This window comes from Fringilla coelebs (genome assembly GCF_963513975.1).
Source record: "Fringilla coelebs genome assembly, chromosome: 2".
NCBI classification, from domain to species: domain Eukaryota; kingdom Metazoa; phylum Chordata; class Aves; order Passeriformes; family Fringillidae; genus Fringilla; species Fringilla coelebs.
In genome coordinates, this window is record NC_140029.1 from 89,719,316 (window position 1) to 89,734,378 (window position 15,063).

The following is a 15,063-nucleotide window of genomic DNA, read 5'->3' on the forward strand; positions in this document are numbered from 1 at the left end:
GCGCTCTGCGCGCGGCTGAGGGAGTGGGCGGGGCCTCGCGGAGGGGGTGGGCGGTGCTTCGCTGAGAGAGTGGGCGGGGCAGCCGTCCGTGGCGGGGGGGCGGATTAGCGATCGCATCCCCCGGTCCCCATATAAGGAGGGACTGGGGCTGGGACGCCTGATTGGGCCATTCAAATGAGCTCTCTGCCTGGCAACAGGTTTCCCATTGGCTGGCGGCGGGCGGCGCGCCGGTGGGGCGGGGGCGCGGGGCCCTTTGGTGCAGTGCGAGGCGGGAGGGGCCGCTGGCACGTGGGGCGGCGGGAAGGCGCGCGAGGGCGCGGGCATTGTCCCGCTGGGCTCGGCTCCGGCTCGCCCGGTACCGACGTCCCACTCCCGGCCACCGGCCGGGCAGCGCACGGCGTGCAGCACTGACCCCTGCCGCCCGCCCGCCCGCCTCGGACCCGGACTCTGGCAGACATTCTGTCGGCGCCCCTCTCCGGGCTGGGAAGGATCATCGCCCACTCCGGGTCTCCCTTTAGCCAAGGGTCCTTCCTGCGGAACCGCAGGTGGTGACTTGAAACTGCAGGGATTTGTTGCTAATGAAACAGATGTTCCTGTAGCCACTTTTCAGCCCTTGGTTACCAACTTGAGCAGACTGGGATGACTAAATTCCCTTTACCTTTTCCAGAAGGTTTATATTGTCCTGCTATTAGTCACAGGCTCGTACAAAAGAAAAGAAAATTAATCTGCATGCATTTGCAGGCCTACCTACATACAGAACTGAGCGTGCACATGAGTGCATGCAGTCATTCTTGCAGGTGCCCGGCAAGGTTATTAGTCCATCTGGTTGGAAAATGTATTGAGGTACACAAGCCCTTCTTGTCCTCCAGATACAAACTCAGCCTCTGTGCAAAGTCAGGATTTAGAGCTGGTGATCTTGAGTTTAATCAAATGTGTCTCAGTTTGAGCGTTTAACGGCAAAAGCCATTGGTATTCATGGAACATGGGGCACTGAGTACATATGTCCTGAAGGAAAATATAAAAGACATTGGATAAATTATGATTTCTGTGACAGGGAGGTAGAAGGTCCCCACCTTGCCATCTTGTCTCCTCCACAGCTACAGCTGCTTCTCTCATGATCTAATTGACGTTCTTTCCAGCTACAGACAGTGCCTGCCTCAAAAAACAGTCCTGTAACTCTAGACACACACATCTAGACTAGTACCAAAATAAACCAAATTATGAAAATGCATGCACTAATTTTTTTTTTCCTACTGTTTCACAAACCCCATCTGGCCAATTTCTCAGGTCTAGCTGCTATCAGCATTCCAGCCCTGGTTTGGCTCAAGTACCCCTCTTTTATCCTTCTCTTTTGCATGAAGAAAATCTTAATTTCTAATATACACCTAAAAATAGGACCCAAAATAATCCATGAGAGTGGCCAGATATTGTTCCTCTCTGCTTCTGCTTGTCAGAAGGTGCGTGGCTCATTGCTGTGCTGTTCTCCTCACCGATCCAGGATTTTTTTTCCAGGATCCTTTTCCTTTACACCCTCAACCACTGAAAACACAAAATTACATTGACACATATCCCTTGGCAAAGACATCTTCACATTAATGCACAAACAGGCCTTGACACAACATCCTAGAGGGGAGAAAGCAAAGGATTATGTTCAGAGATGTTCCCGTGCCCAAAGCTCCGTGTTGACACAGACTGCGCACCCACGGATGCAAACAGACAAACACCTGTTTGTGCAAGGGGAGCTTGTTTCCAGCAAGCTGTGGGATGGAGCTGTGGGGTCAGCACTACAAGCAGGCACGGCAGCAGCAAGCTCTCCTTTCCTCCCCAGCACCTGCAGTCTGCAACCTCACGTTGTCCCTTCCATGTTCCCCACCCCATCCCCTTTGCAATTTTTCCCTCATCTGCTGCTTCTTGGCATCTGTCTCCTACCTGTGTTCTTGGCAGCACTCTTCCCATGGCCCTCTCCCTGGCTTCTCTTTCTGACATCCTGTATCTTATGTACAAAATTAATCTCACATCCCCTCCTTCGTTTTTCTCATGTCCCATTTTGCCCTGCATGATTGTATCAACTATGCTTTCCCCCTTAAATCCAACGTGAAATTCTTCTTCATTCCTTGTGACCTGCCTGTTTCTGCATTCTGACTCTTCCTGCCCTTTGGATCCCGGTGGTGAGATTCCCTGGGCTTCTAGTGTGCAGCTGCTTCCCTCAAGCCCTGAGGGTATCCATTGACTGTCTCACCTAGCTCTTCCCTGTGACTCCTGCTCCTCCACCTGATCTGTGCCGCTCTGCATTTCGCCTGCCAGATCGATCTGCAGCTTTTCTCCGCTCCTCTCTCCCATCTGTGCTTTCCCCTTTGTTGCAAACGCAAGTACGCTCATTGTGCGCTCTGCAGATGCCAGTTCCTGCTCAGTGTGTTCTCTAGTCTTTGTCTGCAGTTGCTTTGCCAACTCAGCAGAATATATTCCATCCTTTTTGGGGACTTACATCCTTAGACAGAACAAGGGAGGTGCAGAAGTTACGTGACAGATCATTGTGTGCAACAGACACTCTCTGCAGCCCAGACAACAATGGGAACGTCATTTTCTCCGTCCAGTGTCACAATTTTGGTGCTGTGCCCTGTTTGTGCTTGGTGTTTACGTAGGTGTGTGCATGTGTTTAGGTGCAGCTCATACCTGTTTGTGTGCGGAGGGGATATTTTCCCTCTGTTACATTCTCTTACTCCTGTGAGTGTAGAAAGCGTGGTACTTTTCTACTGAGGCGTGCGTTGAGCTCGCCGGCGTGTGCCATCATAGGTGAGCACGTGGTTGAGATGTGTTTGGGCTTTCATGCGTGGTGTCTATTTTTCTGCTCCCAGCAAATGCGGGGTGAATGCACCTAGAAGCAATTATTTATGCATTTTGGTCTATTACCTTGCTAGTCATGGCACTGTGTTCTGATGGGGGGCAGAGGGGACGGTGACTTTTGTGTTTATTTTGAAGGCTGAACTAACTAACTGTGAGCCATTTTCTGAGCAAAAGCAAAACACAATAACTGGGTATTTTAAGAATTATATTTACTGAGCTAACTCTTAAGTGGTTCCAAACCTCTACCAAACTGTTTGCTGAATAACAAAAGAGCGGGAGGATGTGTATTTGCATTAAATTTTCTTAGATTTACATAAATACAAAATATCTGTCCTTCCACTTACAGCAAAAGTAGCAAAATCTCAGTGTGCAGAGGGAATGTGTTTGAATGCATTTATGTATTTAACCCACGCTGTTCATCTTTCTGTACTGTGGCCATTAAAAATCCCGGCAGATAATCTGCTTTGTTCTTCTTTCACGATGCCATATACCGAATTTAAGAGGAAATACCCAAGAATTCAACCACCGGCCAACTTTGCATTGGGAAATGGCTTCCTGAGAGGCAGCATATTTAAATAAGCCCTGCAGGAGGGCTGGGAAGCAGGGTAGGTAACACAAGGAAAAGAAGCAAGAGGAGGAGAAGGGAATGACGAGGGGTGACACAGCCTGTCAGAAGACTGGAAAGAGGAGGGATGTTTTCAATCGTGATTTTTTGTGAGCCTCTCTTTGCTAACGCAGCACAGATGGAGGTCGTGGTTCTCACTCACAGTGTGACAGACACACTCTTAACACGAGCAAAATATTCTGAAAGTAATCGCTGCCACACAACGCAAGCTGCAGCCACCACAAGCCGGCTGTAGCATCCCAAATATGAATTTTCACATTTGAGGATCAAATCAGAGCTGTCCTTCACTCGGGGTGCCCTTCATCTGAGGTCAGAGTTAGTTGTTGGGGGAGGATTACGTAAGAGGCACAGATGAAGGGAACCAATGAGGAGATGGCTGTGGCTAGCTCCGACTTCTGCGAACGAGCATTTCTTTGTCTGCCAGGCGGCCACGGGGCCCCCGCAGCTGTTTCTGCCTCCCCGGCCCGAATGCTCGGTCCGTGCCGGCAGCAGGTAACAAGGCACGCTGTCTCACCCTGCCTTTATTTGCCTTCCCCACGTGATGCTCCGTTGGCTCTCCCGGGCCGGCCGTGCCGCCGGGGGGGCGGCGGGCGGCGGCGAGGCGGAGTCGAGGGCAGCGGCGCCATTCATCGCTGCCCGCTCTGCCCTTCGCTCACCTCCGGCCCTTCCCCCGCTCCCCGCCGTCCCCTGCACAACCTGGGCAGCTCCAAGGGATAAAAGGGAAAGAAGGGAAACGGAGAGACATAATGGTTTTTATTCACGGTGAAAAGAGAAGCGGGCTGAATAGAGGGTGTGAGAGGAGCAAGATGGGAGCCTTGCTTCTCATTCACACCCCCGCGTCGCTCCTTATTCAGTGGCCATCCCCTTGGAGCACATCGGGCATAACGCGGTGAGTGCTGGGCAGAAACCTCTCCTAGGAACACTGCAGCGACAGATCCTGCATTCCTCAGACCTGTGGCCTTGCCCACCTTCCACGAAAAGGTTGCCGTTCTAATTCCTCCTTCCAGGGTTTCACGCGGCGTTTGCCACCAGCATGACTCTCTGCAAGCAAGGCTCCCTCGAGGTTTGCTGAACTGGCAATGGCCCCCGAAATGCAGCCTTTGGTAAGGTGTACCTCAGGGGTAAGGACCGCCTGTAAGGCTGCAGAAGTACCCAGGGAGAGGCACAGCCTCAGCCCCCACTCTCACAAACTCAGCCCTTGGGTTGCACTTGCAGAGGAGCAGCATTAGGGACAGAAGAGGGATCTGCAGAGCGGTGTTTGTTCCAGACTCTCTTCTGTTCCTTTCCCCTCTGCGTTTGAAGGCAGCAATGCCTGACTTATAATTTGGAAAAACTGAGAGAGCCCTACAATCTCTGGGACATTGCAGGAGTGGGAGGATCATCAGTATCCAGGGGACAGCAATTTATTTTATCCCAGATCTCAGGAAAAGAAGAAAGAAAGAAAAAAAAAGAAAATTGAAAGAGATGTTTACATTTCTGCCCTAGAAGATCTTTACCTCCCTTTGCATCCTGACACTTGAGGTCAACTCCACACTCCAATCAAACACCAAGAGCGCCTCAGAGCAAAAAGAAAACACAACAGACAGGAAAGGCTTTCCAGACTGGAGGTCTCTGAAGGATGATTCAGGTTTGCAGAAACAGCATCAGAGAGGTTGAGGCAGCTCCAACAAGGGCTTTGTGTGAACTTCAGCACTCGGGATTGAGCTCTGAGCCGGTGACAGGAGCTGTTTCAGCAGCTCACTTGTGAACAACCTCCCTCCAAGAGGTTTGGCCTTGCTTAACCCGTGCCCTGCCCACAGGACTTGTGTCCACCTCATGATCCTGCACCATTGCGCCGTCAACAGTTCCCCTATTGTGGATGTTTTGGTTTCAGCCTCTGCAGAATGCAATTACTGTGCACAGAAGGGACTTCTGAAGAGCCTTCTGCATGCACACAGGCAGGGGCCTCCTGTGAGAGGTTTTTTCTCAGTACCAAGCAGTTTTGAGACTTGCTGGAGCAAGAAGTGTTGCCAAGTCCTCTATGCATTCCACACATGAACCGTGCTACTGGGTCATTTTCCTCTGTTAGACTCCGAAATCCAAGGACATGGCTCCTGCCACAACTCAGGAGCTCCATTTCTCAACCACTTCTTGCAACCTGCTATTTCCAGTCCTCTGGCACGGGTCCAGCCTGGCTCCCGCACATGGTGGGCCGGATGCAACAGTCAACAGAAGCAGCACTGAGGAAGCGTGCCCTGGGCTGGAGCTGGGATGAGTCACTCAGCTCTCTTCCCTGTAATCCAGTGGGGCTGGCGGGAGCTGAAGGCGGCCAGCATTCCCCAGAGATGGTGACAGAGGTGTCATCCCCCTGCTTTTTGGAGATTCCCACAGGCTGCAACACCCCACCACTGCTGTGGGTGCACACAAGTACCTACTCTTTGCCTGTGATTCCCAGTGGTTTTCCAGGATCCGTGATGACCCACAGCTGGCTTACAAAGTATCCTCCCTGCTTCCGCCAGCAGAGCACTGCGTGCACTCGCTGTCCATGTGCTCAGCACAGCCCAGCAGCTCTGTGGGTGCCTCCTACGTGCCCGTGCCGTGCAGGAAGCCTGGGATAAGTGCTGCCTCTGCAGCAGCCAGGCAACGCTGTGGACTCTGGCTGGGAACCAGCTGGCCAAGAGCCACAGGGGTTACTACAGAATCACAGAATATTCTGAGTTGGAAGAGACCCATCAGGATCCTGGAGCCCAGCTCCTGGCCCTGCACAGGACCATTACCAAGGGTCACACCATGTGCCTGAGGGTGTTGTCCAAAAACATCTTGAACTCTGTCAGTCTTGGTGCTCTGGCTACTTTCCTGGGGAGCCTGGGTGAAAAACCTTTGCCTGATATCCAGCCTAGACCTCCTCTTACACATCTTCAGGCCATTCCCATGGGTCCTATCACTGGTCCGCAGAGAGAAGAGATCAGTGCCTGCCCCGGCGCTGCCCCTGCTGGGGAAGCTGTGCGGAGCGATGGGGCCTGCCTCTGTTACCTCCGCATCTTCCCGTTCCTATTCTCGTTCCCGTTCCCATTCCCATTCCTGGGCTGCCCGGCGGGAGCTGCGGCCCGGGGGCGCCGCCCGCGGGGGGCGCCAGGGGGCGCTGTGCCGCGCGGCCCCGCCTCGCCCGCGCCCTCCCCCGGGGCGGGCGCGCATGCGCGGCGCGGGCGGGGCGGAGGCAGCGCGGTCCGGGGCGCGATGGGCGCGGAGGCGTGAGCGGCCCGGGGGCTCGGGCTGCGCCGAACCGGGACCGCCGACACCGGCAGGCACGGCGGGGCAGGGGCGCGGCGGGCGGGCCGGGAGCGGGGGCGGGCGGGAGCGCTGCCATCACCTGCCCGGGCTGGCGGCGGGGCGGGGCGGGGCGGGATGGGATGGGGGGGCCGGTTCCGCCGCTCCGCCCCTCCCCGCCCTCAGCCCCGGCTGCGCTCACCGCCCTGTCCCCTCCGCAGAGGCCGCCCCCGAGCGAGGGAAGCATGTTCCGGCTGATGAGGGATGGCGAGCCGGAGGACCCCATGTTTGCCATGTGAGTCGGGGTGGGCACCCTGCGGGGGGATCGGCGGGCGGAGGAGGGAGGGCTGCGGCACGGATCGTCCCCGGGGAAGTGTGCGCTGCCCCCGCGTCCCACCGGGCGGGCAGAGGCCGGGCGGGCCCGGGGAGCGCCGCGGCAGCGCAGCTGGCTGGGGACAAACACGGACATCCTCCGGAGGGGCAGCGCGGCGAGTATCAGGGGTCGCGTCGGTCTCGTTCCTGCGATATTGGAGCTTGGTCCTGGAGGAAAGCGTAATAAAGTAGGCCAAAAGGCATCGCAGCTGTCTGAGAGGAAGAGAGGGCTGGAATGATAACTAATCTTTTTTTTTTTGCGCAAGGATTTTTTTTTTCTCATTATGCAAAGTAGGGTTGCAGTTGAGATAGATAAAATCTGCTGCTCTGTCCAGTGTTTGTTGCTGTTCTGCACAGGAAGTCATTAATGGAGCTGGAGAAGGCTGCTGAAGCAGTTGTCAAGTTGTGAGGAACAAAGTAAAGAGAAAACAACGAGTAGTTTTGAAACACGAGTATTGAAATCAAACAAAGGTCCCAAGAACTCTTCCTGGGATTCCTTTCACTGAATGTTTTTGTTTCCGTCCTCAGTACAGAAATTGGATGCTATTGATAAATTTTGGCAGTGACACCAAGTTGGCAGCCCTTGCCAAAGTGGATGAGGAATAGACTGTAATACAGGAAGAATTTGATTATGTTAAACAAGACACTAGTAGAAATTTGGTGAAATTTATGTATGTAGAAGAATAGTCAAATTTTTGCTTATGAAATCAATAGTAAGGCAGAATTTTATCAGCTGTGAGCAAATTAGCAGGAGAGGAGACCTTGATGTCCCAGTTAGTCACCGAATGACAGCGTGTTCTCATTAACATGGCAGGTATGAGTCTAGCTTTTATTATGGGAAGCATTTCCAGTAGAGACAGAAAAGTATTGGTTTTAAGTAGTGGGTACTTCTGTCATCTCAGGAATAGCCTGTGCTATTAATGCTGAAGAGGGATAATTGCAGGCTACAAGATGTGCAGGAAAAAAGCTATGGTATTTCCCAGAAGTTTCTTATTGTGGCCACCCTATTTTGTGGCTCTTTTTCCTTACCCTCCTTTTCCTCCTCTTGCTTCACCAACCTGTGTGAGTGCGTGCAGCTCTCAAAGTGGAGGCTGCAAAAGAAGGGAAAACCAGTTAGGGATCCCGGTTATTGTCCCCTTTCTCCCTCAAATCTGGAAAATCTGTATATGGTCTCAACCCCTGGTGGGCAGAGGGATGTCAGGCCATGCAGTCTACTGTTTGTGTCCGTGTACATGGAGGGGTGGGAGGATGATATGTAGGATCTCCTGCTCACTGGTGCCAGGGAAGTCTTTGTGCACCTCCCTACAAAAGATGTTAGAGCAGTGAGGTTCTGGAGTGGCCTTGGCCTTGGCCAGTACTGCTCCAGAGCAGTACTGAAGCAGAACACCAATCTGCTTCTGAGCAGACAGAACTAAGTACCTGAGAGAACTTCTGTGGTATGAAACCTTCTCTCACAAGAAACGTGATGGGATCCAGAGATCCCTTCCAGCCCCAGTAATCACCATAGACAACACAGGCCTCTCAGGATTCTGAATTTTCAGCTTGGGAAGGGACGCAGAGTTGTGTAAGAATAACACAAAGCTGGGAGGAGCGGATTAGACGGGGCTTTGTCCTCACCCTTGTTCTCTGCACCTCTCCCAAAGGGATCCTTTTGCCATCCACCGGCAGCACATGAACCGCATGCTCTCTGGGAGTTTCGGGTTCGGGCCGCTCCTCGGCATCACCGATGGCACCACCCCTGGGGCTCGCCAGGCTGGCCGCAGGATGCAGGTAACACAGGGGCTGAGTACAGCCCAGGATTTCTGCCACTGGACTGCCAGTTTCTGTCTCCCACCCTTCCTGGGCTGGGCACCCCCCTCTCCTCCACACAGGTGGTTTTATCACTGCCTGAATCTCTTAGGCAGTGGTGTTCTGGTCCTTCTCTTTGTTCCACCTTTATTAAGGTGTTGAATGCAGCTGTGTTCTAGGTTGGACGGGAGGAAGGGAATAAATATGTGTTGTTTATCAAGGATGTGAATTTGTATAATGGGGAAAAATGTAGGAGCATCACCTCATGTCTGGTTTGTTAGGGGTGACATGGCTTGAACCCCCAGGAATCCGTGGGGCGCTGTCTTGATCTGTTTGTAGAGCCTGAGTGTTCCCAGTTCTGTTTCTGAGAAGGATTAGTGTGTTCTGATGAGGATCTAGTGTTTGGCTGCTGCAAAGTCATTCTCTGTTCTGTTTTTCTGTTCTCCTGGCAGGCAGGAGCTGTTTCACCCTTTGGGATGCTCGGCATGGTAAGTTTTCTGTTTTTCTGGGTCAGATTAGAGGCTTTCCAAGTAGTGGCTCCATACTGAGATTCATCAGCACTGTGTTCAACCAGTGCTAAAATGTAGCCATCTGTGAGCGTGACCAGCTATCCTACCAGGTAGGGAGGATGGGAATGTCTGAGGAGACCAGGATGAGCTTTAGATTTATAGTAAGTGGAATAGGGAAGAAGGTATTGAACTGGAACTGGAAGCATCTGGTTTCTCCTGGACCTCTCCTTGAGTTGTTTTATGACTGCAGGCCTTTACCTTGTTTCCCCTCTAATGTTTTAATCCTGTCTGCGAGCTGTTTTTGAAGAGAGGGTCTAACTCTGTGTGTATGGGGAAGTTGTATTTGCACCTTGACCAGAGAAAAGTCATAAAGCTGTTATAGCACAATATTTCATGGGAATTGGGACAGTTAATATCTGGGAAGAGCAGGTAGTCCCTTAATAACCTCATATGTCTGAAAAGAAACTGCAGATCTGGAGCTAATGGAGGAGCAGTGAGGATGCAAGGAAAGGACTTGGCCATCAGTAGGCAGAGGGATTATTGCACCTCCTTTGCCTGTGGTGGCAGCTGGAGAAGCCAGCAGAATACTTCAGGTAAACAGGGCTGGAATGAGAATGGCTGTGTGTACGTGAGAACACCGCGCTCGGAGCGTGCTGATCTCCGTCTTCCACCAGAATAATACAGTGGAAATAGGTTATTCCAGATCCAGCAACTTTAGCTGTCTTGCTCTGCAGAATTGCCTCAATGAAAGAGACTCCAGCGTCCCGGAATTTTTGTAGCTCAGAGGAGGATTAATAAGACTACAAACACATAGACTTCAAAGCATAATAACGTTGTGTGTGAGTACTGCTCTGCTGGAAACGAGAACAAGAGGCTACTCGAGGAAACAAAAAAAAAAAGAAATCAGCAAGTTTGAACTGACATTGTAATTTTGTTTACATATTGCACAATTAACCTGCGAGACCTGCTGGCCCAGGGTGTTACTGCAGCATTCAGGTTTACAGGATGGAAAAGGCAGGTGTTTGTAGGGGAAAGTAAGCAAATTTGTTGTTAGGGTAGAAAGAAAACAATCAGTGGAATTTTTTGTAAGATCACTGTTAGTGCACGTGCTGAGATTTCTTCTAACTTTAGTGACTCCCCAAGCTCTCAACCCCAGTGCATTGGCAGTTGGATCCAAATTCAGAGAACAGCCTTTGCCAGAACATTGGGCAATGCAACCTGAGAGAATGGAGAGAGCAGCAACCCCAAATTCTGTTTTGGTTTTGTTTTCTGTGCTACTGAAAGAACGTGAAAAAAAAACCCCAAGGTTTTTCTTCTTAGGGAGCAGGTTTTTTTGCAGCAGACAGTTTGTGGTTCTTTCCTCATGTCTCTTCCCAGACTGACTACTCTTGTGTTCTCTTTTCCTTTTTTTCAGGCAGGTGGCTTTATAGATATGTTTGGGATGATGAATGACATGATTGGAAACATGGTAAGAACCCTCCATGAACCATTCTGTACTGAGGGGAGTGCTGAGGGTGCTTCTGCCATCCCTCTAATGTCTCTTGCTGTACTGTGCTGCTTGGGATGGACTGAGCCACACCTGCCAAGGTGGCAGAGGCTGTAAGCTTTGCTTCATCACTGGGAGTCAGTGACAGAGCTTGTTCCTGAGTGTAGGGAGAGGAGAGGGGTGAGGAAGTGTGTGGGTGGACATGTTTAGCAAGAAATAAGTATTAATTTAACAGGAAGGTGTATTCTCCAGAAAAAGGGACCCATGGGGATTATGTTCATCCTTTTGTAACTTCTTACTTCATTGTAGAGAAGGAATTAAATGCTATCTCTTCCTCCCTCCCATCCCTTCTTTCCACCATTCCCCATTCCTTCTTGCAGGAGCATATGACAAGTGGTGCTAACTGCCAGACATTTACCTCCTCAACTGTCATCTCTTATTCCAACCTGGGTGACGGGCCCAAAGTCTATCAGGAGACCTCAGAGATGCGTTCAGCACCTGGCGGGGTAAGGAGGAGGCTGCAGGCTTTGCTGTGAGAGGGGAGGCTTCGTTTGGTGGCTTTGTGGGTGGCCACCTACAGCACTGTGGCTTCGCAGTCAGCTGCAGTTTGAGGAGCACATTGTGCTCTTGTGACTCACTGAACCGTGCCAAGGGCCCCTGGGAGGAAATGGGAAGAGCTGGCAGTGGGGAATCCATTCTTCCCTCTTTGTAACCTTGCGTCTGACATCCTGGGAGTGATGGCAGTGCTAATTGGCTGAAGTACTGGAGGCAGGGATCAGGGTGCCATAGGGGGCTGGGAGAAGGAATGAAATTGTTGATTCCACTTGGGAACCTGTCCCCAGATCCGTGAGACAAGACGAACCGTAAGGGACTCGGACAGTGGCTTGGAACAGATGTCGATCGGACACCACATCAGGGAGAGGGCCCACATCATGCAGCGCTCCCGGAACCATCGCACAGGCGACCAGGAGGAGAGGCAGGACTACATCAACATGGACGAAAGTGAGTAGTGCCCGTGTCCTCCTCCTCCTCCCAGCAAAGCCAGGCGCTGCTCCCCCAGCTGAGCCGGCTGTCTCCCTGCGCAGGCGACGCGGCCGCGTTTGACGACGAGTGGCGGCGAGAGACGTCGCGGTTCCGGCCGCAGCGGGGCCTGGATTACCGGCGCCACGACGGCAGCGGCGGCCGGCGGGCCGAAGGGACTCGTCTCGCCATCCAGGGCCCTGAGGATTCTCCCTCCAGACAGTCCCGCCGGTATGACTGGTGAACTCGGAGCAGACCTTGTGGGGGGTGCGGCGTGGCCACCCCCAAACCTGCCTACGCGCTCTTGTAAGTCTTCACGAGTCTCTTGCGAGTTTTCCTTCCTTGTCTTCTGCTGTGTGATTTCCTCTTTAGCCATGGGGTTATTTTTTTCTTTGCACTAATCTTAGGTTATTTTGAAGTCTCGGTTGCAAAGGAGTTTTCCCGCTTTGAGAGAGCAGGGGAAGGTGTGAGTTTGGAGAAGATGCTGTGCTGAACGGGAAGATGGAAGCTGTTTAAGTTAGCTTTGTCATGAACAAAAGACCTGTGGTGTCATCCTTAACTGATGGCTGGAATAGTATGATGTGATGTAGGATTGCAATCTGTGGAGTGTTTATATTGTCAGTGTGTAGAACTTAGAGACCATTTGCTGTCCATCCAGTTTGAAATATAAGTAAATGCTGGTGTCTGCTCTCCTGTGCTTTCAATAGGGCTCACTAGGATGTGATCTAGTGCTTGAAAAGGGACATTTTCCGCTTTTTTGATGTCTAGACATCAGGTTTAAACATGTCTTTATCTGTCTTCTGCTTTCTAGGCACCACTTACTATGTTTATGTCTTCTGTTTCCTTTCCTCCCAGGTACAGACAGTGAAACTCTGAAGTCCCTTCAAAGCACCACTTGGACCCTCCTCAAATTTAGTATTAACCTTCCTCCCACTTAAGAATTGAAACAAAGCAACTAATCTTCTGCATTGCTCTATTTCACCCCATTTGGGTGCTGCAGTGGGGCATGGGGAATCTCACTGATGTGCAAGGAACACATGAATTGCCCATTCCCTCTCTGCTGTCCCTTGGCTCTGTTCTTTCTGCCAGTAGTGCTGGGCATGAGGAGCTGCCACCTTGCCTCTTCCATCCTTTCCACTCTTTCTGTGCTGGGTTGGGCTGGTTCTGAAGTTTGTGTTTAGTCCCCTGTGAAAGGAATATGAGGGAATTCTGCTAGAACCCCCTGTCAGTCCCCTCACCGGGACAGAGGCTTCGATTCCCCTGCTGCTCCTTGGTGCATCTGTAGAGAAGCAGAAGGATGTGTGCGTTGGAGAAGGGAGGAGCAGAACAAAAGCTGGATCAGCCTGTGGGCCCCCCGACCCCTCTTCAGTCAGCTCCCCCACTTTTTTAATTTGTGAAACTTGTAACTAGATGTTTACTGAATAAAGAAACAAACTGTAAAGAATTGGTGGATCAGTCTCTACCTTCAGCTGTCCTAATTGTGCTTGCTGCGGAATTAAGTAACCTCTTTCACATCCTTGGAAAATTGCTGAGGAGGAACTTGGTGTGAAATTCTCAGGCTTTGTTTTCTTATAGAAAATAGCCTAACAGCCTTCCCATGTAGTCACAGAGTGAGATGATGCTCAACATGGAAATTGTGAAAGAAGACCCAAGAGCTCACCATTTGCAAAAAAATGCCCTCTAATTGCTGTAGTTTTGCTGTGCACTCAAGGGAAATTGGTTGGTCTTTCTTGCTGCCTGGTCAGCTGTGCAGCCCTGAATTGGGCCTCTGGGGTTCCTGCACAGACAGGGAATATTTCCATTATTTTCTTATTATATCACTGCAACCGTGGCTGATGGTATGAATGACCTTTCCTTAACTTCTTCAGTATTAGGTGAAAATTGAGAGGCATTAGGAATGTAGGACCAGGGAAGATCTCCTGGGTTCTTGGCCAGTTTTGTGCTCTGGCACACACCCTTACACAAACCTATTCATCAGTTTACTTGGAACAGAAAGCAGGAAATCAGTTAATGACTTACACTTGGAAGTGGTGTGCTGGGATCTTGCAGTGTATCCCTCTGTTGTACATGTGGGCACTAACAGAGACACTGGCTGGGCACTGACTGCCCTGCCCTGCCCTGAGAAAAGGATGAAGCATCCTCTGGAAGCTCAGGGCAGAGTTTGTGTGTGTTCCACCCTTCAAGGAAGTGCAGAACAGAGCCGTGGCTGGAGCCCACTTCCCTATGCTGTTTTGTCCCATGGCAAATCCCAGTAGGAGTCATTGAATAGTTTGGTTTGGAAGGGACTTCAAAGACAGCAGCCTGCTGTCCCTGGCAGTGCAGTGACTTTCTGGAGGTGTCATCAGCAAGCCCTGAAGAGAGCAAGGCTGAAGGAGGAGCTACACAGAAAAAAGCAAGGCTTGGGAGAGGTTTTGTGGAAATCATCTTGGGGTTGCCAGACTGTGCAAGAAGGGACTGCAACAACAGCAGCCCTCATCCATGGCAGTCTTGAGCCAGTGCAAGATGTGGCACCTGGTGCTTTGATCCAGTGAAGAACCAGCTGAGCTCACAAAGGTGTCACAGCACGGAGATGGTGGCAGTAACCAGCTGCCAGGTCCTGGCCAGATTTTGAGGTGATGCTTGAGATGGAGAACAGATGTTGCATTAATAAGCAGAGAGGACTCAGTTTCTTCATGCAGAATAGCCAAATCTTTATTGTATAGGTCATATTTTGTATGGATTTATTGTATAGGTCATATTTTATAGGATTATCAGAAGGCAGTGTGTCAGATCTTAGTGGTGGACAATACATTCACACTTAGTTCATTGGTCAGTACATGGTATTTTGCATGTCTGTCAAACTTTATAGTTAGTTTACATATTTTTTCTACTGATTCTCATGAGACAGATCTTATTGTTTATGCAGGTGCTAGTTGTTTTTCACTCAAGAATAAGTTGTTGTGTTAACGAGCTCTCATACCAAGATTGTTTTCACATGGGAACTTGTAAATTACTTAGCTGCACTTAGAAGAAATGGAAGGCTAGCTATTAATTTAAGAGAGCAGGCCTGATTTTATGAGTCCTTTCTTTTATAATTCTTCTACCTGTCTGCAGCAAACAGAAGGTGGCTGTGGTGGTGGTGGGGATTAACATTGACCTTTGATCGTGAGGATCCATTCCTCTTTGGGCATGGA

General features: G+C 50.9%; 1 protein-coding gene across 1 annotated transcript; it reads left to right on the forward strand.

The window, feature by feature from the left end:
* Positions 1–6,639: 6,639 nt before the first annotated feature.
* Positions 6,640–13,328, forward strand: MLF2 (myeloid leukemia factor 2). Its single transcript, XM_084223802.1, has 9 exons — positions 6,640–6,753; positions 6,937–7,010; positions 8,731–8,857; positions 9,328–9,363; positions 10,799–10,852; positions 11,251–11,376; positions 11,713–11,872; positions 11,956–12,196; positions 12,746–13,328. Exons 2-8 carry the CDS (start codon positions 6,961–6,963, stop codon positions 12,132–12,134), a joined length of 732 nt encoding a protein of 243 aa, XP_084079928.1. The 5' UTR covers positions 6,640–6,753; positions 6,937–6,960; the 3' UTR covers positions 12,135–12,196; positions 12,746–13,328.
* Positions 13,329–15,063: the final 1,735 nt, after the last annotated feature.

What these genes read in the sequence shown, in the direction of transcription:
- MLF2 (XM_084223802.1), top strand. Translation starts at nt 6,961, where the DNA reads ATGTTCCGGCTGATGAGGGATGGCGAGCCGGAGGACCCCATGTTTGCC. An exon ending in CCTTTGGGATGCTCGGCATG is followed by an intron (nt 9,364 to 10,798) that starts GTAAGTTTTCTG and finishes CCTTTTTTTCAG; the next exon opens with GCAGGTGGCTTTATAGATAT. An exon ending in TGCGTTCAGCACCTGGCGGG is followed by an intron (nt 11,377 to 11,712) that starts GTAAGGAGGAGG and finishes ACCTGTCCCCAG; the next exon opens with ATCCGTGAGACAAGACGAAC.